This window comes from Coccomyxa subellipsoidea, assembly GCF_000258705.1.
Source record: "Coccomyxa subellipsoidea C-169, whole genome shotgun sequence".
Taxonomy (NCBI): domain Eukaryota; kingdom Viridiplantae; phylum Chlorophyta; class Trebouxiophyceae; family Coccomyxaceae; genus Coccomyxa; species Coccomyxa subellipsoidea.
The window spans coordinates 946,891-968,182 of record NW_005178020.1 but is presented as its reverse complement, the minus strand read 5'-3'; the positions used below and the strand labels follow the sequence as shown (position 1 = coordinate 968,182).

The following is a 21,292-nucleotide window of genomic DNA, read 5'->3' as shown; positions in this document are numbered from 1 at the left end:
CCCAGTATCCACCCTTGAACCTGAGCGGGTGTCTAGGACCTTGGACATGATGCCTCCTGCCTATCCCCGCCTCCGATGTGGTGGGTGTGTGTATCTGGTCGAGTTCTCGCCAGCCTACCTGTTTTTCGCCTCATTTGCGGCTTCATATCTCCCATATGCCACCGTTTGCTTGTGCCCCACCTTGCTGACAGATTGAGGCATAGTTTAGGGTCACATTGCCAGCCCCGAGCGGCCCCTAGTGGTAATGGGTCCGAACGCGATCCTGTTCTATCCCTGTCGGCCAACCGTATCAACGTGCCTTTCATGTCTGTTCCACCACTGGTTGCCCGCACATCCATAATTGCCTGCCAGTGATTGATGATTGCCTTCTTTGCTGTGACCCCTGCCTCCAGCTGCAAGCCCTAGGCTTGCCCCGTGGGTCCTCCAACGTCACCTCAGCGGTGTTGCGTTGCCGGCGGGCTGGAGCGCGCCTCTGGGGATGAGGTTGCCCTCTGGTGCTTGGGACATGTCCATCGCTAGGAGCCTTTCTGTTGCCTTTCTGTGGTATGCCTTCATGCTTGCGCTTTTCTTAGGTATCGCATTATCCTCCTGCGGGAGTGCTCTGCGTGCCCCAACTCTGACAGGTTTCCCCAAATATCCTATTGCATGCGTGCTGGGAAGCGTGCGATTGGCACCTATGTAATAGCGGGGGCTCCCCCTTTAAAAAAAAAAATAAAAAAATAATTGCCTGCCAGTGATTGATGATTGCCTGCTTTGCTGTGACCCCTGCCTCCAGCTGCAAGCCCTAGGCTTGCCCCGTGGGTCCTCCAACGTCACCTCAGCGGTGTTGCGTTGCCGGCGGGCTGGAGTGCGCCTCTGGGGATGAGGTTACCCTCTGGTGCTTGGGACATGTCCATCGCTAGGAGCCTTTCTGTTGCCTTTCTGTGGTATGCCTTCATGCTTGCGCTTCTCTTCAGTATCGCATTATCCTCCTGCGGGAGTGCTCTGCGTGCCCCAACTCTGACAGGTTTCCCCAAATATCCTATTGCATGCGTGCTGGGAAGCGTGCGACTGGCACCTGTGTAATAGCGGGGGCTTCCCCTTTTAAAAAAAAAAAAAAACCTTCCAACCTTCATGTCATCCGTGGCCTTCTGCCTTAGTGTCTGTCCTCCTCACCATTCACAGTAGTTCATTGAAGGCTATCTGAAGGGTTTAGGGTTTCCAACCCCAGTATCCACCCTTGAACCTGAGCGGGTGTCTAGGACCTTGGACATGATGCCTCCTGCCTATCCCCGCCTCCAATGTGGTGGGTGTGTGTATCTGGTCGAGTTCTCACCAGCCTACCTGTTTTTCGCCTCATTTGCGGCTTCATATCTCCCATATGCCACCGTTTGCTTGTGCCCCACCTTGCTGGCAGATTGAGGCATAGTTTAGGGTCACATTGCCAGCCCCGAGCGGCACCTAGTGGTAATGGGTCCGAACGCGATCCTGTTCCATCCCTGTCGGCCAACCGTATAAACGTGCCTTTCATGTCTGTTCCACCACTGGTTGCCCGCACATCCATAATCCAGCAGCCCAGGATGAGCTGCTGCAGGCAGTGGACAAGCGTTTGTCCCCTCAGGCAGCTGCAGCGGCAGAAGGAGAGCGCGGTGATGGCAGCGTGTCAGTCGCAGAGGTGGAGACTGCCCTCCGGAGCCTGCCGCGCGGCAAGGCACCGGGCTTGGATGGCCTGCCATATGAGTTCTACCTGCGCTTCTGGCCTGTGGTAGGGCTGGAGCTGGCAGGGATGCTGCAGGAAGCTTTCGGCGGCGGCGGGGAAGCGGCGCTGCCGCCACCGCTGACGCAGGGGCGTATCACTCTCTTGTACAAGGGGAAGGGGGCAGACAGGGAGTCTCCAGCCAGCTACAGGCCCATCACGTTGCTCAACACCGACTACAAGCTCGCGGCGCGGGCGATCGCCAGCCGGATCGGGCCGCTGCTGAATCAGGTGGTGGATGCCACACAGACAGGCTTCCTGCCTAAGCGCTGGGCGGGGGACAACGTGCTGGCACACCTGGAGGAGATCAGCTACCTGGAGGCCACACACCAGCCAGGCGTGCAGGTCTTCCTGGACTTCGAGAAGGCCTTCGATCGCCTTGACAGGGCCTGGATTGAGCGGTGCATGGCTGCGGTGGGCTTCGGGCCCGGTGTGCAGCGGTGGGTGCACATTCTGCACTCCGGCACGACTGCGCGAGTGGCCTTCAACGGCTGGCACACCGATGCCTTCCCGGTGGCCTCCGGCGTCTTCCAGGGAAGCCCCCTCTCGCCGCTGCTGTTTGTGCTTGCCGCGCAGCCGATGGCCGCGCATGCCAGGATGCTTGCAGGCCAGCTAGCTTTCCAGCCCATCAGACTGCCTTCAGGGGAGCCAGCACCAGTCATGCACCAGCATGCGGACGACACCAGCGTGCACGCGAGCCATCCACACTTTCGTCGCGGCGAACCGGCGGGTGACCCCTGGCGCAGCGGCGGCGCTGTTCCCAAGCAAGGACGTCTGCTTCCGCGCGGCCGCACACGGCGGCATCGCGCTGGTGGACATCAAGGCCCAGATCCTGGCTCTCCAGGCCAAGGTGGTGGGCAGGCTGTTGGAGCCGGAACAGCTGGCCTGGAAGGCCTACTTCGACCACTGGCTGTACAGGAGCACAGCCTGGCTGGCAGCGCAGGAACCCGGCACGGTGTCAGCGCGGCGGCAGCACATCTGGCAGCTGGGAAGATTCCTGCTCTTCTCCACCTTTGCCAGCGCGGAATGGGGCTCTGAGTCACGTGCTTCCACTGGTCGAGGGACCTGTCGAGCTCGGCCCAACACGGCCCCGGGGGTGCCTCCTTCACCCCTGGGGCACTGGCCTCGCCACCCAGTGCCGGTGGCCTCGCCCACCACCGGACGTGTTTGCGCGGCTCACCCCTTGGGTATCCCTCGGCCAGACGGATCCATCGTGCGCCCCGCTACCTGTGGAGTACCGTGCCGGAGAGCCGGAGCGTTGGCGCGAGCTTACAGAAGACCACCCTGCCCAGGGCTTTAGGCTATCAATAGTTTTCCAATGATCCTCCGATGTTTCTGTCTCACCAGCAGCCCCAACAATCCCCTTGGCCTGTCATCCGTGGCCTTTTGCCTTAGTGTCTGTCCTCCTCACCATTCACAGTAGTTCATTGAAGGCTATCTGAAGGGTTTAGGGTTTCCAAGCCCAGCATCCACCTTTGAACCTGAGCGGGTGTCTAGGACCTTGGACATGATGCCTCCTGCCTATCCCCGCCTCCGATGTGGTTGGGTGTGTGTATCTGGTCGAGTTCTCGCCAGCCTACCTGTTTTTCGCCTCATTTCCGGCTTCAAATCTCCCATATGCCACCGTTTGCTTGTGCCCCACCTTGCTGGCAGATTGAGGCATAGTTTAGGGTCCCCTTGCTAGCCCCGAGCGGCCCCTAGTGGTAATGGGTCCGAACGCGATCCTGTTCTATCCCTGTCGGCCGACCGTGTTAACGTGCCTTTCATGTCTGTTCCACCACTGGTTGCCCGCACATCCATAATTGCCTGCCAGTGATTGATGATTGCCTGCTTTGCTGTGACCCCTGCCTCCAGCTGCAAGAGCCCTAGACCTGCCCCGTGGGTCCTCCAACGTCACCTCAGCGGTGTTGCGTTGCCAGCGGGCTGGAGTGCGCCTCTGGGGATGAGGTTACCCTCTGGTGCTTGGGACATGTCCATCGCTAGGAGCCTTTCTGTTGCCTTTCTGTGGTATGCCTTCATGCTTGCGCTTCTCTTAGGTATCGCATTATCCTCCTGCGGGAGTGCTCTGCGTGCCCCAACTCTGACAGGTTTCCCCAAATATCCTTTTGCATGCGTGCTGGGAAGCGTGCGATTGGCACCCATGTAATAGCGGGGGCTCCCCCTTTAAAAAAAAAAAAAAAAAAAAAAACCTTTGCAGCGAAGCATGTGGAGGCCCCGCAGCGCGTACGGCAGTACCTGCATGCCTACCAGCAGCTGCGGCCCCATCACCTGCGGAAGCCGGAAGCGATCGGCTACGACGCAGTCATGGGTGAGCCACTGTTCTTCAACAGGGAGCTCACGGATGCAGTCAGGCAGCCCTTTGCCTGGGAGGACTGGGCCAGGCTTGGCCTGGTCAGGATCAGCCACCTGCGCGATGTCGTGCGCGGCCCGGAGCATCCGGATCGGGTGGTGCGAGAGCGCGTGCCCATCCTCCTGGCTGCCTTGCCAGCAGCCTGGAGAGCGCTAATCCAGGTGCAGCCACCGGCCGCTATGTGGTGCGCATCTCCGGACCCGTCGGATCGCCGCGTCTGGTCTCGCACAGCCGAAGGTAGCACCTACCTTCTCAGCCACACAGTAAGCAGCACAGGAGCCCTTGTGCCAGTGGAAGGAGGCGTTGCAGCCATGCACGCATTCCTTCCTCCGGCCGCGCAGCCTGCATTGGTTCAGCACTGGGACATCACCAGGCCCTGGCATCCACGCAGCGGCACACGTCAGCAGCGCCAGCACGCAGAGCAGCTGCACCCAGAGCAGCACCTGCAGGTGGAGCAGCAGACAGGGGAGCAGCAGCCAGGGGAGCAGTTGGAGTGGGAGCAGCAGCTGCCGGAGCCACTGCCACCACCGCCGCCCACACTATACTTCTTTGGCCTCTGGGGATCCCAGGTACAGGACCCTCAGGCTTGGGGGCTCGGCACGCGGCCGGCACATGAGTTTGTGGTGAGGGAGGCCACCGCGCGGCGACAGGTGCTTCACAGGATCAGCAAGGGGGAGGCCAGCCCGGCGGGCCCGCTGCGACCAGCCATCTGGGCTGATACCACAGATGATCAGCGCAGCGGCCTTCGGGCGCTCGAGGCGCGATGGGAGGCCAGGGCTGCAGCTGCTGGTACCGCGTCGCAGGTCTTAGGCAAGAGGCCTCGAGGGCAGCCTGATCCCTCCTCCTGGGCGATCTGGATGGCTGCGCCGCAACCACGTCCGGTTCCGCTGCGGGACCGCGGCGGGCCTGCGGGCGCGCCAGCGGGCCCTTCACCAGTGCCACAGGGAGCAGATGTCACTGTTGATCCTGCTGCTGCTGTCACAGCAGACCCATCAGCACCTTGGGCTCATGTGTGGCAAGTGGTGCACGCTTCCCATCTGGACCGGCGGCAGCGCGTGACAGCGTGGAGGCTGCTGCATGGCCAGCTCTTCGTCGGCGGCTTCGCGCGTCACGTCCACCGCGCCGATCCCGCCGGTCACGTTTGCCCGCATCCGAGCTGTGCAGGTCAGCTGGCCACACTCACCCATGTCTTCATCATCTGCCCTCTCGCCGCCGGGGTGTGGGACTGGTTCGCAGCGACATGGGCCGCGGTGACCGGAGACGACGCGCCACCGCGCAGCGCCGACCTTCTTCTCGCCGATGACACCAGGATCTGGGGACCGCCGCGGCAGCTCAGGCAGCTCTGGGATCGCCTGCGGCTCGCTACAATCTGTCAGCTGTGGGCAGCATATCAGCGCGGCCGCCACCAGCCAGATGCGGCGGCGATCACCCCCGGAGCGGTTGCGGCTCGCATCCTGTCTTCCTGCAAGAAGGCCCTGCTTGCCGATTGGCGGCTCGCGACCGTCAACGTCCGGCAGACAGCAGGTGTGCTCAGCGACTGGCTTCGCGGACGCGACCCGATGATCACCAGGGAGCAGTTTGCGGCGCGATGGTGCCACCGCGCGGTCCTCTGCGCGCTGGAGGAGCTGCCGGGCGCGCAACCAGTCATCCACTGGAGTGCCCAGCATCCCGTGCCGCTTCCAGCGTGACGCTTCCGATCCACCATTCACTGTACCCAGCCGGCCACGGCTCTAACTTGGCTATCTGTATGACCATGCTCTCATTTGGCCTTCTGCCATGACACCCGCTCGTGTCGATTCTTGTGTTGAACTCACACCCTCTCTTAGGGGGGCCTTTGCGATAGGTGCTCTGGGCACATGGGCGCTAAGAGCCTTCGTCATACCATAGTCAGGCACGGATGACTAACCTTTCACCAGTCCCGATCCCACCCCGGCAAAGCCCGGCCTGTCGTTCCTTGTCTGAGACCCCTTTTGCCTTAGAGCCCTGGGACCACAGATTGCCTACCAGAAGCTTTGCGCCTCTCCTACCTCTAACCTTTGCCAGCGCGGAATGGGGCTCCGAGTCACGTGCTTCCACTGGTCGAGGGACCTGTCGAGCTCGGCCCAACACGGCCCCGGGGGTGCCTCCTTCACCCCTGGGGCACTGGCCTCGCCACCCAGTGCCGGTGGCCTCGCCCACCACCGGACGTGTTTGCGCGGCTCACCCCTTGGGTATCCCTCGGCCAGACGGATCCATCGTGCGCCCCGCTACCTGTGGAGTACCGTGCCGGAGAGCCAGAGCGTTGGCGCAAGCTTACAGAAGACCACCCTGCCCAGGGCTTTAGGCTATCAATAGTTTTCCAGTGATCCTCCGATGTTTCTGTCTCACCAGCAGCCCCAACAATCCCCTTGGCCTGTCATCCGTGGCCTTCTGCCTTAGTGTCTGTCCTCCTCACCATTCACAGTAGTTCATTGAAGGCTATCTGAAGGGTTTAGGGTTTCCAACCCCAGTATCCACCCTTGAACCTGAGCGGGTGTCTAGGACCTTGGACATGATGCCTCCTGCCTATCCCCGCCTCCAATGTGGTGGGTGTGTGTATCTGGTCGAGTTCTCACCAGCCTACCTGTTTTTCGCCTCATTTGCGGCTTCATATCTCCCATATGCCACCGTTTGCTTGTGCCCCACCTTGCTGGCAGATTGAGGCATAGTTTAGGGTCACATTGCCAGCCCCGAGCGGCACCTAGTGGTAATGGGTCCGAACGCGATCCTGTTCCATCCCTGTCGGCCAACCGTATAAACGTGCCTTTCATGTCTGTTCCACCACTGGTTGCCCGCACATCCATAATTGCCTGCCAGTGATTGATGATTGCCTGCTTTGCTGTGACCCCTGCCTCCAGCTGCAAGCCCTAGGCTTGCCCCGTGGGTCCTCCAACGTCACCTCAGCGGTGTTGCGTTGCCGGCGGGCTGGAGTGCGCCTCTGGGGATGAGGTTACCCTCTGGTGCTTGGGACATGTCCATCGCTAGGAGCCTTTCTGTTGCCTTTCTGTGGTATGCCTTCATGCTTGCGCTTCTCTTCAGTATCGCATTATCCTCCTGCGGGAGTGCTCTGCGTGCCCCAACTCTGACAGGTTTCCCCAAATATCCTATTGCATGCGTGCTGGGAAGCGTGCGACTGGCACCTGTGTAATAGCGGGGGCTTCCCCTTTTTTTTTTTAAAAAAAAAAAAAAAGCGTGCACGCGCGGACTCCCCGGGATGCTCAGATCGTGCTGGGGGCCAGCGTGGGCCTCCACTGCGCAGCCACAGGAGCCAGGCTGCAGCGCAGCAAGAGCCAGGCCCTAGGGCTTGGCAGCCTCAGCCATCTCGCCGGGCCCGATCCAGTCACAGGAGTCACCTTCGCGGCTTCGAGCGACGGCGTCAAGCACCTGGGCATTCCCTTGTCCACCCAGCCAGCTGCAGCTGCCACAGGCCTATACACAGCCATCATTGAGAAGGTGGAGGCCCGCATCGCCCGCTGGTCCGGCTTCAGACTCAGCCTGCTGGGCCGAGCGTACGTCGCAAAACAGGTGCTGGCCTCCATGGTCACCTACCATGCCACCTTCATACCGGTGCCACAAGACTTGCTACAGAGGCTCTGCAGAGCCATCCACACTTTCGTCGCGGCGAACCGGCCGGTGACCCCTGGCGCAGCGGCGGCGCTGTTCCCAGGCAAGGACGTCTGCTTCCGCGCGGCCGCACACGGCGGCATCGCGCTGGTGGACATCAGGGCCCAGATCCTGGCTCTCCAGGCCAAGGTGGTGGGCAGGCTGTTGGAGCCGGAGCAGCTGGCCTGGAAGGCCTACTTCGACCACTGGCTGTACAGGAGCACAGCCTGGCTGGCAGCGCAGGAACCCGGCACGGTGTCAGCGCGGCGGCAGCACATCTGGCAGCTGGGAAGATTCCTGCTCTTCTCCACCTTTGCAGCGAAGCATGTGGAGGCACCGCAGCGCGTCCGGCAGTACCTGCATGCCTACCAGCAGCTGCGGCCCCATCACCTGCGGAAGCCGGAAGCGATCGGCTACGACGCAGTCATGGGTGAGCCCCTGTTCTTCAACAGGCAGCTCACAGATGCAGTCAGGCAGCCCTTTGCCTGGGAGGACTGGGCCAGGCTTGGCCTGGTCAGGATCAGCCACCTGCGCGATGTCGTGCGCGGCCCGGAGCATCCGGATCGGGTGGTGCGAGAGCGCGTGCCCATCCTCCTGGCTGCCTTGCCAGCAGCCTGGAGAGCGCTCATTCAGGTGCAGCCACCGGCCGCTATGTGGTGCGCATTGCCGGACCCGTCGGATCGCCGAGTCTGGTCTCGCACAGCCGAAGGTAGCACCTACCTTCTCAGCCACACAGTAAGCAGCACAGGAGCCCTTGTGCCAGTGGAAGGAGGCGTTGCAGCCATGCACGCATTCCTTCCTCCGGCCGCGCAGCCTGCATTGGTTCAGCACTGGGACATCACCAGGCCCTGGCATCCACGCAGCGGCACACGTCAGCAGCGCCAGCACGCAGAGCAGCTGCACCCAGAGCAGCACCTGCAGGTGGAGCAGCAGACAGGGGAGCAGCAGCCAAGGGAGCAGCTGGAGTGGGAGCAGCAGCTGCCAGAGCCACCGCCACCACCGCCGCCCACACTATACTTCTTTGGCCTCTGGGGATCCCAGGTACAGGACCCTCAGGCTTGGGGGCTCGGCACGCGGCCGGCACATGAGTTTGTAGTGAGGGAGGCCACCGCGCGGCGACAGGTGCTTCACAGGATCAGCAAGGGGGAGGCCAGCCCGGCGGGCCCGCTGCGACCAGCCATCTGGGCTGATACCACAGATGATCAGCGCAGCGGCCTTCGGGCGCTCGAGGCGCGATGGGAGGCCAGGGCTGCAGCTGCTGGTACCGCGTCGCAGGTCTTAGGCAAGAGGCCTCGAGGGCAGCCTGATCCCTCCTCCTGGGCGATCTGGATGGCTGCGCCGCAGCCACGTCCGGTTCCGCTGCGGGACCGCGGCGGGCCTGCGGGCGCGCCAGCGGGCCCTTCACCAGTGCCACAGGGAGCAGCTGTCACTGTTGATCCTGCTGCTGCTGCCACAGCAGACCCATCAGCACCTTGGGCTCATGTGTGGCAAGTGGTGCACGCTTCCCATCTGGACCGGCGGCAGCGCGTGACAGCGTGGAGGCTGCTGCATGGCCAGCTCTTCGTCGGCGGCTTCGCGCGTCACGTCCACCGCGCCGATCCCGCCGGTCACGTTTGCCCGCATCCGAGCTGTGCAGGTCAGCTGGCCACACTCACCCATGTCTTCATCATCTGCCCTCTCGCCGCCGGGGTGTGGGACTGGTTCGCAGCGACATGGGCCGCGGTGACCGGAGACGACGCGCCACCGCGCAGCGCCGACCTTCTTCTCGCCGATGACACCAGGATCTGGGGACCGCCGCGGCAGCTCAGGCAGCTCTGGGATCGCCTGCGGCTCGCTACAATCTGTCAGCTGTGGGCAGCATATCAGCGCGGCCGCCACCAGCCAGATGCGGCGGCGATCACCCCCGGAGCGGTTGCGGCTCGCATCCTGTCTTCCTGCAAGAAGGCCCTGCTTGCCGATTGGCGGCTCGCGACCGTCAGCGTCCGGCAGACAGCAGGTGTGCTCAGCGACTGGCTTCGCGGACGCGACCCGATGATCACCAGGGAGCAGTTCGCGGCGCGATGGTGCCACCGCGCGGTCCTCTGCGCGCTGGAGGAGCTGCCGGGCGCGCAACCTGTCATCCACTGGAGTGCCCAGCATCCCGTGCCGCTTCCAGCGTGACGCTTCCGATCCACCATTCACTGTACCCAGCCGGCCACGGCTCTAACTTGGCTATCTGTATGACCATGCTCTCATTTGGCCTTCTGCCATGACACCCGCTCGTGTCGATTCTTGTGTTGAACTCACACCCTCTCTTAGGGGGGCCTTTGCGATAGGTGCTCTGGGCACCTGGGCGCTAAGAGCCTTCGTCATACCATAGTCAGGCACGGATGACTCACCTTTCACCAGTCCCGATCCCACCCCGGCAAAGCCCGGCCTGTCGTTCCTTGTCTGAGACCCCTTTTTGCCTTAGAGCCCTGGGACCACAGATTGCCTACCAGACGCTTTGCGCCTCTCCTACTTTTAACCTTTGCCAGCGCGGAATGGGGCTCCGAGTCACGTGCTTCCACTGGTCGAGGGACCTGTCGAGCTCGGCCCAACACGGCCCCGGGGGTGCCTCCTTCACCCCTGGGGCACTGGCCTCGCCACCCAGTGCCGGTGGCCTCGCCCACCACCGGACGTGTTTGCGCGGCTCACCCCTTGGGTATCCCTCGGCCAGACGGATCCATCGTGCGCCCCGCTACCTGTGGAGTACCGTGCCGGAGAGCCAGAGCGTTGGCGCAAGCTTACAGAAGACCACCCTGCCCAGGGCTTTAGGCTATCAATAGTTTTCCAGTGATCCTCCGATGTTTCTGTCTCACCAGCAGCCCCAACAATCCCCGTGGCTAACCCGAACTGCGCCAGCATGCCCGCCCTACCTTCCAACCTTCATGTCATCCGTGGCCTTTTGCCTTAGTGTCTGTCCTCCTCACCATTCACAGTAGTTCATTGAAGGCTATCTGAAGGGTTTAGGGTTTCCAACCCCAGTATCCACCCTTGAACCTGAGCGGGTGTCTAGGACCTTGGACATGATGCCTCCTGCCTATCCCCGCCTCCGATGTGGTGGGTGTGTGTATCTGGTCGAGTTCTCGCCAGCCTACCTGTTTTTCGCCTCATTTGCGGCTTCATATCTCCCATATGCCACCGTTTGCTTGTGCCCCACCTTGCTGACAGATTGAGGCATAGTTTAGGGTCACATTGCCAGCCCCGAGCGGCCCCTAGTGGTAATGGGTCCGAACGCGATCCTGTTCTATCCCTGTCGGCCAACCGTATCAACGTGCCTTTCATGTCTGTTCCACCACTGGTTGCCCGCACATCCATAATTGCCTGCCAGTGATTGATGATTGCCTTCTTTGCTGTGACCCCTGCCTCCAGCTGCAAGCCCTAGGCTTGCCCCGTGGGTCCTCCAACGTCACCTCAGCGGTGTTGCGTTGCCGGCGGGCTGGAGCGCGCCTCTGGGGATGAGGTTGCCCTCTGGTGCTTGGGACATGTCCATCGCTAGGAGCCTTTCTGTTGCCTTTCTGTGGTATGCCTTCATGCTTGCGCTTTTCTTAGGTATCGCATTATCCTCCTGCGGGAGTGCTCTGCGTGCCCCAACTCTGACAGGTTTCCCCAAATATCCTATTGCATGCGTGCTGGGAAGCGTGCGATTGGCACCTATGTAATAGCGGGGGCTCCCCCTTTAAAAAAAAAAATAAAAAAATAATTGCCTGCCAGTGATTGATGATTGCCTGCTTTGCTGTGACCCCTGCCTCCAGCTGCAAGCCCTAGGCTTGCCCCGTGGGTCCTCCAACGTCACCTCAGCGGTGTTGCGTTGCCGGCGGGCTGGAGTGCGCCTCTGGGGATGAGGTTACCCTCTGGTGCTTGGGACATGTCCATCGCTAGGAGCCTTTCTGTTGCCTTTCTGTGGTATGCCTTCATGCTTGCGCTTCTCTTCAGTATCGCATTATCCTCCTGCGGGAGTGCTCTGCGTGCCCCAACTCTGATAGGTTTCCCCAAATATCCTATTGCATGCGTGCTGGGAAGCGTGCGACTGGCACCTGTGTAATAGCGGGGGCTTCCCCTTTTAAAAAAAAAAAAAAAAAAAAGAATCGACACGAGCGGGTGTCATGGCAGAAGGCCAAATGAGAGCATGGTCATACAGATAGCCAAGTTAGAGCCGTGGCCGGCTGGGTACAGTGAATGGTGGATCGGAAGCGTCACGCTGGAAGCGCCACCCTGCCTTGGCCTCAAACAGGCACTCTGTGTGACCATGCTCTCCTGGCCTTTTGCCATGACGCCCGCTCGTTTCTTCTCATACTTTGGTCACCACCACAGTTTTTTGCCAGGTTCAATGGACATCTGGGCGCTAAGGGCCCCTTGGGTTGTATCAGGCACGGATGACCGCTTTCGCTCCTGCAATTCCACCCCGGGTCAGCCCGTATGTTTTCCTTAGAGCCCTGGGGTCACAGATTGCCGCAACGGACCTCCTTGCGCATACACCATTTGCCAGCGCGGAATGGGGCCTCAAGCACGCGGTACCACCGTTCGAGGGACCCGCCGAGCTCAGCTCTGCACGGTCCCTGGGGTGCACCCTCCTCCACCCCCGGGACACTGGCCTCGCCCCCCAGTGTTGGTGGCCTCGCCCCTCACCAACCCTGCTCACACCATGGCTATCCCTCGGCCAGCCGGCTCAATCGTGGGCCCCGCTACCAGTGGAGATCAACACCGGATCGCCGGAGCGCCGTCGCCAGTACGCAGAAGCCCATACCACCATGCCCAGGGCTCTAGGCAGTCAGTTCTTGCTGTTCCACCTTCGCATGCTTCACCTTGAGCCTCACCAGGCCTTTCCGATTGTTCCACCAAAAATTTCAGCCATTTTCTCGACCATGGCCGTTGCATCATCGTCATCCGTGGCCCTTTGCCTAAGGAGATTTCGGTTGCCTCCTCGGCAGTTGTCTCATGTGCACCACCCGAGCAGGTATCTTGGATTTTGAACGATCATGCCTCCTGCCTATCCCCACCTGGTGCTTGGGACATGTTCATTGCTAGGCGGCCCTGACCAGGACCCAAGCACCATCTGCCCTAGACAACATGACGCCTGTCTGCAGCAGCGTCCCTCTACCTGGAGCTATTAGGCAGAGGCCAAAACACGAATTCAAACGGGACATACTCTGGACTGTGATTCTACAGCTTGCAGCTGAGAATCCTGAGATTTCTGGCTGCTGGGGAGTCTCTAGACTGCATCAAAGCGGTGCTTCGCTATGCAGCAGGCGGATCGCTGCGACTCTGCGATCGCTGCGCTGGCGGAGAAGTGAGTGTGCCCTGCCAGCCACTCCAGGCAATCCCAGATCTGTGGTTCTATAGCTTGCAGCTGAGAACCCTAAGATCATCCAACCCCAGTATCCACCCTTGAACCTGAGCGGGTGTCTAGGACCTTGGACATGATGCCTCCTGCCTATCCCCGCCTCCGATGTGGTGGGTGTGTGTATCTGGTCGAGTTCTCGCCAGCCTACCTGTTTTTCGCCTCATTTGCGGCTTCGTATCTCCCATATGCCACCGTTTGCTTGTGCCCCACCTTGCTGGCAGATTGAGGCATAGTTTAGGGTCACATTGCCAGCCCCGAGCGGCCCCTAGTGGTAATGGGTCCGAACGCGATCCTGTTCTATCCCTGTCGGCCAACCATATAAACGTGCCTTTCATGTCTGTTCCACCACTGGTTGCCCGCACATCCATAACTGCCTACCAGTGATTGATGATTGCCTGCTTTGCTGTGACCCCTGCCTCCAGCTGCAAGCCCTAGGCTTGCCCCGTGGGTCCTCCAACGTCACCTCAGCGGTGTTGCGTTGCCGGCGGGCTGGAGTGCGCCTCTGGGGATGAGGTTACCCTCTGGTGCTTGGGACATGTCCATCGCTAGGCGCCTTTCTGTTGCCTTTCTGTGGTATGCCTTCATGCTTGCGCTTCTCTTCGGTATCGCCTTATCCTCCTGCGGGAGTGCTCTGCGTGCCCCAACTCTCACAGGTTTCCCCAAATATCCTATTGCATGCGTGCTGGGAAGCGTGCGATTGGCACCTATGTAATAGCGGGGGCTCCCCCTTAAAAAAAAAAAAAAAAAAAAAAAAAAATCATGTAAGGGAGTTTAAATGAAACAAAGCCCTTACGCCAGGCGAAGGCAACAAGAAGTATTGACACTCGTGGACGCGACATCGAACACATTTTGCTGACATCCTAGACTCTTGCAATGCTTGCAATGCCTCAATCAAGCGGTGCGCTCAAACAGTGACTTTGTCAAACCAAAGATTTTGAGGATGCTTACACAAAGGTAACCTAGACTTCGACCCAATGTCGTCTTGTTCATTTCACAGCAACCGTAAGCTCTATGGCCAGGTGAGGAGGTAAGCTCTATGGACCATTACAATTAAGCAGACATTGGAGGAACCAACAGTGGCTTCTCCGCACCAGCATTCATCAGTCTCAAGCAAACCCAAGCAGTTTCCACTTCTTTGCAGCCTTCCGGGACTTGATCCGCTGCTCTGACGTCACCCACACATACTTTGTGCGTAAACAATGCGCAAGTCTTTCTATGCACTCACGAGAATGGCAAGCATGCAACTACTTGAGACAACAGTTTGTCCATATATCACATAAGAACTATAAGAATTTCTCAGTCGTAGAGTTCCTCACTCGTGTACATTCAATATCATTCAAGACCTGACTGAAGCGTGGGCTCTTGAGGATGACGGGTTTCTTGTGATGCCGGTGCCCAGCCTGCTCAGGTCGCTCAAGAGGCTTGCTCAGGCTCTGGTGTTAGCAATTACTGCCTGCAGTCAGTGTGTTCATGCATCAGGGACATTGTATCGCTCAATTCAACTATAACAACATATTGGTGCACATGAAGGAAGAGAAGCGGGCAAGCTGAAAAGCCAGCTTGCATAAGCAAGAGGACATGTATTAATTAGACAGGCAGACCTGGTTTTCTCTAGGGACTGATTGCGGCCTGGTCACTGTTCGCCAATCTCGGTTGGTGCTGCGCTTTGCAAAGCGCATCAGATTGAGATGACCTGCACATGTTCCAATACTTCAGGAACCCCTCAACAGCAGACTCTCATGCACCTTAGAGATCTCAAATTGCAACAGTCCATCAAGAGTGTGTGGCTGGTGGGAAGGGAACTTGCCATAGCAAGAGATCTGGATAAGGTGCTTCTCAAAGTCCTCCAGATTGAAGATGATGTCTGGAATGATGCGCTCCTCGTTCTTCAGGCTTCCTGCTGCTTCTGTGCTGCCATCTGCACCGTTCTCCAGAGGCTGTTGCTGGACGGTGGTGACAAACTCATAAACTGCAGGAGTCAATTGTTTGAGGACTGCAGGGCAGACAAGAAGATCCCTTAGCACTCCAACATGTCCAACAACCAGAAAAACACATGAAGTGTAGATGAAGAGCCTGGACATCCGTGAAGACCCACCAAGTGTCACCATGTCCTGGAATGCTTGGCATGGTGCAGAACGCGTCTTTCCTGCATGCCACATATACCATGTGCTTGTGGTCTGCTAAAGCTGTGCAAGAAACTCGTTACTTTTATTGAAATGTCCCCTGATCAGTCAAGAGACAGTGTTAGCATTGCTCAGAAAGTCAGCAGATGCTGGGCATGGAGAACTGCTCACCCTTCCCCACAATGTGCAGCTTAGCAGCAGCTGTCAAGACCTTGTAAGTCAGCAGCACCAGGCGCAGCAGACCGCCGCCAAGATTACCAACTGATGAGACCTCCAACAGTTTTGCAGTCAGTTCAATGACTCCACGTTGGCGAATAAAAGTTGCCTCCTCAAGCTCTGCATAACACACTGCGCTCATCATCTTCATCCCAGCTACCACAACTAGTCAATGAAGTGTAGAGCATCCGCATGAAAATGTCAGGGTGTCAGGAGACAAGCCCGCCCACCTGTGCAAGTGCCGGCAGTGCTTATGCCTGCATGCAATAAATTTGAATACTGAGTTTGTATAATTTGCAAGAAGACACAGCGAGAAGAAGTTCCTTTGACCTGGCTCACCTTGGCTGCTCCTCAAGGTGCTGACCAGCCACTCCAGATCTTGCAGATTGCTCTCCAAGTAGGACAGCAGAGCAAATGCAGCAGATGACACGGTAGCCTTGGTCATCGCCTGCATGGTCACATAGGGTTGGCACAAGGAAAATTCAAATCAACTGAGATCATTAACAATGTCACGCCCTGTTGCAGACTGATGTGGTAAGACAGACAACACACCGCTAAATTCTGGGGAGGTGGACTGTCACTCTCTGTTCCCAGCTCTATGACAACAGAATCTGCCACGAGCTGTGCTGCTGTAAGGTCTAGGCCCCCTGTATAGCAATGAAGCTGGCGTTTTACCGCCGATTGAATTGCTGACAGGAGGAGAAATATGCCGAAGAAGAATTGAACACAACACTAATCACTTTTCCAATTGGGCGCTTGGGTTCTTCTTACCGGCACAATTCACCAGCAAGCCCACGAGGGCCTTCATTGCACGTGGCTGCATTTCCTGCACATAAAGACCACTGATTCAGCTGAAGAACAGCAACATGCAGCGGTGAATGGCCAAAATGGACAAGCTCCCGTCAGTGAAGTCTGTGAGTAGAAGGGCACTATGACAGCCTCCATGCCTGTACCTCCTCTTGCTTGCAGCACTCCACTGCCCAGTCTGAAAATCTGGCAGTGGTCTGCTTGGGCAGAATGCTGGCAATGTGACCCAGTACACCACAGAAGATCTCCACCTCCTTAAAGTAACAATTTTCCACGAGGCGCAACAGCAGTTGCTGCAGGTGGTGCAGGCGTGACTCAACGTCCCCCACGACAGAATCATCTGGTCACAGCACAACACATTCTCTCAAAAACAGTGCCAAGGAGGGCCCATGTATTTCTAATATAGGTAGCTCTGCTGTTCTTGGAGTCCCTCACATGCAGTAACTTTTAGCAAATGTCCGAACCAGAAGTCTTTCTCCATACCTGGTGTGGGTCCATTGTCTGCTGCTGGCGGCAAAGATGCCATGCACTTCTGCAGGCTGAGAGCGTTGGGGCACAGGTGCAGCAAGGCTGCCATTGATTTCACAGCCAGGAGAGGGAGGTCCCCAGCAGGATCGTGCTCCTTCCTCTTGCTGCCCGGAGTGCGTGAGGCATTCTTCGTGCTTGCAAGCACAATCATCTGGCAAGTCTTCACCAGCTGCGCACCTGATGACCACAAAGAACATCATTCACAATGTAGGCACAACGCCTTCAACCTGTCACACATGTGCAGAGTGAAATGACTCCAAGACAAGGTCTTGCAATTACAGGAGGAATTTCGTACCCATCATGTGCCAGTCACTTCCCCCAATGAGCGCATGCAATATCCTGCTCTCCTCAACACCTCCTGTTCCTGGAAGTGTACAACTCAGCAATTCAGATTAACCAGGCAATGCTGCATTGATAGCACAACTGCTGCCTTTAGTACTTTCGTCAGAGGATAGATGGAAAGTCGTTAGACGTTCAGTCACTAGCAGGATGTATACCTGCTATGATGGCAAGCAGCGGCAGCTGTCCTTTGCAGGAACACAGGTAGAGCAAGCAGCTTTGAAGAACAAATGCCTGGAAATTGGCATCCCTTGCCAAGCTGGTCAAGCTCTCTGTGTCCGTATCATCCTGCACATCAGCCTCAGGTCCCCCCTGCAAGCAATACGCAATTTAGGAAATGGCAGGTATGAGCAAATGTGCTCCACTCACTGCTCCACTCAGTTTGCCACACATATCAATTCCAATAGGGACTCCAGGGATGACTGAATAGTGGGCGCTCACTTCAGGGTAAAAGAGGCATCCATCCTCTGACACCATGTGCAGGAGGTGAAAGAGGCAGGTGGCGCTGAATACAGGCTGTCGATCTGTGATGGGCACAACAGCTGGCACATTGGAAGTTGAATCATTCCCAGACCGAGCTCGCTTCTTTCCCTGTTTTGCACACGGATGATGGACATCACGGCTTCATCGTCAGGTGTGCACACGACAGACACAGCACTTCTGATTTGGTTTCGTTTGGCTTCTGCAGACAAAAGCAAGACTGACCTTTGCCTGCCCCACCGCTCCAGGGCTCTTCTTCTTTGCTTGCGCTGTTGCCAAATGACAGAGTCTTTGATGAAAGGAAAATAGAGATGTGAGCTGCTCGCCCGCTTGGCCCAGGCCCACTCCTCCAGACACTGCACAAAAAGCTACTTGATATTTCTGTACCTTGCATCCATCCTAAGCATGGGCCAATGCACTGCACACGCACCTGCTCCACTGATAATGTCTTCCATGTAGACTTCAATGCTGCCAAGCAGAACACCAGCCATGGCGTGATTGAGGAGGCCCTGCAATTGGTACACACGCTCAGGATTTGTCACTTCACAGTCTAAAGGTATCAAGTCTGCATGCAGGAACGGTATGCACCTCTGCTGTTCCTGCTGAAAGATCTGTGGAGCTATCCAGGCCCCAATTCTCCAGGTTGCTGCTCAGAAGGCGTGAAGCAATGTCACTGTAGACAGCCTGCAGTGCCTGCAATTTTCATCACTTGTCAGGACAATAGAGAGCCATTTTTGCCTTGATACCTCCATGGCTGATAACAAACGAGGAGCAGACACATGTGTCCAACAGAGGCATTGCTTGAATATCGGAACAAGTAAGTGCCAATGACAGCCGATGCCAGTGGTGCATTTGCAGACGTGCCTGAGGAGCATCGGTTTCCTGGACATCCCTGTTGATGCCATCAAGCACGCCACTGCCAGCCAAATATGCAGATTTGATGTCTGAGTGGCCAGCCATAATTGCTGCCCGCACAGCTAAGAGCAGCACCCCAAAAGGCTCATTCAAGCGCGCTTCTCCTTTCTGCAACGGCATTCATGATGTTAAAACCGCATCAGGGGAAGCTCACCAATATGAAAGGTGAAAAGATTTATTTTGTCCTTACCCACCTGCAGACTTGCGCATCTGTCGAGGATAATTGGCTGCGCGCTTTGGTCTGTCTCAAAGTAGTGGCACATCCGAGGAAGCAGCAATTCCACAAGAGAATCATGTACGAGTGGATCTGCACTGACGATCTCCTGCATGCCCTGCTCATATGACAGTTTCAGCACATATTGCACTTCAACACACCAACATAGCGTTCCAGGACACCTCATATTGTTCATGTCTTCTCTCAGGAGCAAAGCAAAGACATAGTGAGATCCAATTTAGGTTGAAACATACCAGATACAGGGCTTCACGGACCGGGGCCTGGTGTGTGAGTGATCGCCTCAAGAAACCCGTCAATTCTTGGAGGAGGCTTGCACCAGAACCAGCGGCTGACAATGAGTCGCACTGACTGAGGGACACCTGTCATTCAAAACAACGTTTTGCCATCATGTAACGCGACTGTAGCCTGTTGTGAAGATGCACAAAATTGAGTGAATCACGGGGGCACACCTGGGATGAGGAGGCAGCAATTTTGTCATAGGGCATGGCATCAGGCGCCCTCAGCTCTTGGAGCACCAGGAACAGGAACCCGCGCACTGCTAGGAGGCGGGCGCCCACATCTGGTCGGAACATTGCCTTGCGCAGGCACATTATGAGCTGCTCCTTGACAGCCCTCTGCTCAGAGCACAAAGGCCAAATGGCGAGCATGAGCCCAAGCGCCAGATTCACCTCCAAGAACGGGATCAGGTCCACCAGTGCCTGCACCCAACCCCTCCAAGAATTCTCTGCCACCCAAAAACGTCACCAGCGCTCGACAATGCAGATCTGGGCCATATGTAACGGGGGGCTCGCACCTTAACACATGACATTTGATTCAGGACCAGAGCCCCCTGCTCCCGCATAAGAAGAGCTAGGAGGCACAGGTATGGCAGACACTGATCCTCTTTTGAGCCTGTCAGCCTGGCCAGGCAATGGTTGAGGATCACAGGCCGCGCTGGTGCATGGCTTTTGAAGACGCTCATCAGTATTTGCACTCCCATATGCGCCGCCCTTGCTGTAGCCGTTGAAGAATCAGCATCCCCTGCAACCGTGAATCCTTCTTTGGACAAATGTACCCCAAAAACAATGTTGGCATGCACACAATTGCAACAGACTCCCTTGAGGACACATAGCAACAAGCAGGTTACCTAGCAAAGATGTGCTGAAGCCGCTGTTTCTTTTTGCAGCGCCATCGAGCAACTCAAAAGCCAGAGTCATTGCTGGTTGCACAATGATGGTCCAGCCCATGGCGCAATTCTCAAGCGCCCTGATTGTGCAGGCCTGTATTGATGCTGCACCTGTGTGGGGCAAGCTTGGCAGCGCAGACATCCATCGGGACATGTGGCGGTGCTCAGCTTCTTGTAGAGCTTTCAGCACTGTGCCCTGCGCCATCAGGAACACCCACAAATCGGCTCTAGCATCCCATGGTAGTTGAAACGCCTTCTCGTTTGGATGATAAGGGGTGCTTGACAGTGGCGTACCTTGAGGTTGTCCCAGGCTGCCTGCTGCAGGCGAGGTACTGATGCCAGCGTGAGAATAACAGCCACTGAGAATGGCGTTAAGGACCCTTGGGGTCTCAAATTGGTCACCCATGCCTGCCAGCAATCAGATCTACTCACATGGCAACCATATTAATTGATTGTCTTTGGTGTTGAGATAGCAACTTTTTCAATTGGAGCTTCTTGGTGCCCAAGAGACGCATGTTCACCTTGCTCTGCGTGACCAGCTTCACTGTTATCTCGATGTCCAAGAGGACGGTGCCTGCCACTTGCAGCAGCTGCCGCATCATTGGCTCATTCCCTGAGCACCTTGTCTCCTGCTTTTGAATGAGCTCTATGAGACCCTGCCAGGACAGGTAAGAGAACCAGGTGAGAGATCCATTACCAAAACCATAGTAATGTCATCATGTTGGGACACTAGCGTCTGAGCATTTCTCATTGTACAAGCATGACCTCATACCTGCAGGGTCTCTGCAGGAAGATCCTGACAGCCCAAGAGCAGGATTTGATGTGCAGCGCTGGGCACATCCTGAACGTCCCCCTCTGAAGCAGCTTTCAATGCACGACGCATAAGCAAGATCTTCTGTGGCTTTCCCCTGCAGCACAGATAGGAATCATAACATGCACCGCTCTGGCAGGTACCGTTGATATCACTTTGGATGAGCAACAATTTGAGTCAGCACGTACAAGCTGCTGATGTCTCGAAGTATGCTGACCACTCGAGCAGTATCTTTAGGCTGCCATCCCACCCGCACAATGTGATCTATGCAGCTGGAAGTACTACTGTCTGATCTATCTGATCCTGCATGAATGCACTTCACCATTGAGAGTTGCTGACAGTGTCGTCAATGCCACCAGGCACACCCACACGAATAGATCATACCTTTTGATTGTGCAGTGCTGGAGTCTCCCATGGAGTTGAGAAGGACAGGCAGGAGCTGAAGGCAGCAGACTGCTCCAGATTCAAAGGCTTGCAGAATTTTTTGTACTGTGTCTTGAGCCTCATACGGCATCAATTCGGTCAGATTGTTCTGCAGGAGAGCCGTGATGTCATCTGCATCAGGTGGGCTGCGTCTTGCCAGGTGCTGGAGCCCTCTCTGC

At 57.3% G+C, this 21,292-nt stretch overlaps 3 protein-coding genes across 3 annotated transcripts; 1 reads left to right on the top strand and 2 right to left on the bottom strand.

Moving 5' to 3' along the window:
- Positions 1–10,179: 10,179 nt before the first annotated feature.
- Positions 10,180–11,220, bottom strand: COCSUDRAFT_60273 (hypothetical protein; the record flags this gene model as incomplete). Its single annotated transcript, XM_005643099.1, has 2 exons — positions 10,180–10,348; positions 11,141–11,220. 2 exons carry the CDS (start codon positions 11,218–11,220, stop codon positions 10,180–10,182), a joined length of 249 nt encoding a protein of 82 aa, XP_005643156.1.
- Positions 11,221–12,222: 1,002 nt separating this feature from the next.
- Positions 12,223–13,021, top strand: COCSUDRAFT_60272 (hypothetical protein; the record flags this gene model as incomplete). The annotated part of the gene is made up of 2 exons (XM_005643098.1): positions 12,223–12,456; positions 12,977–13,021. 2 exons carry the CDS (start codon positions 12,223–12,225, stop codon positions 13,019–13,021), a joined length of 279 nt encoding a protein of 92 aa, XP_005643155.1.
- A 1,540-nt stretch (positions 13,022–14,561) lies between these two features.
- COCSUDRAFT_49281 (hypothetical protein) lies at positions 14,562–20,481 on the bottom strand (the record flags this gene model as incomplete). Its single annotated transcript, XM_005643097.1, has 18 exons — positions 14,562–14,764; positions 14,879–15,064; positions 15,167–15,217; positions 15,366–15,530; positions 15,641–15,667; positions 15,750–15,858; positions 15,963–16,057; positions 16,182–16,236; positions 16,364–16,557; positions 16,701–16,922; positions 17,041–17,109; positions 17,243–17,396; positions 17,526–17,675; positions 17,790–17,833; positions 17,995–18,073; positions 19,164–19,412; positions 20,174–20,287; positions 20,401–20,481. 18 exons carry the CDS (start codon positions 20,479–20,481, stop codon positions 14,655–14,657), a joined length of 2,154 nt encoding a protein of 717 aa, XP_005643154.1. The 3' UTR covers positions 14,562–14,654.
- Positions 20,482–21,292: the final 811 nt, after the last annotated feature.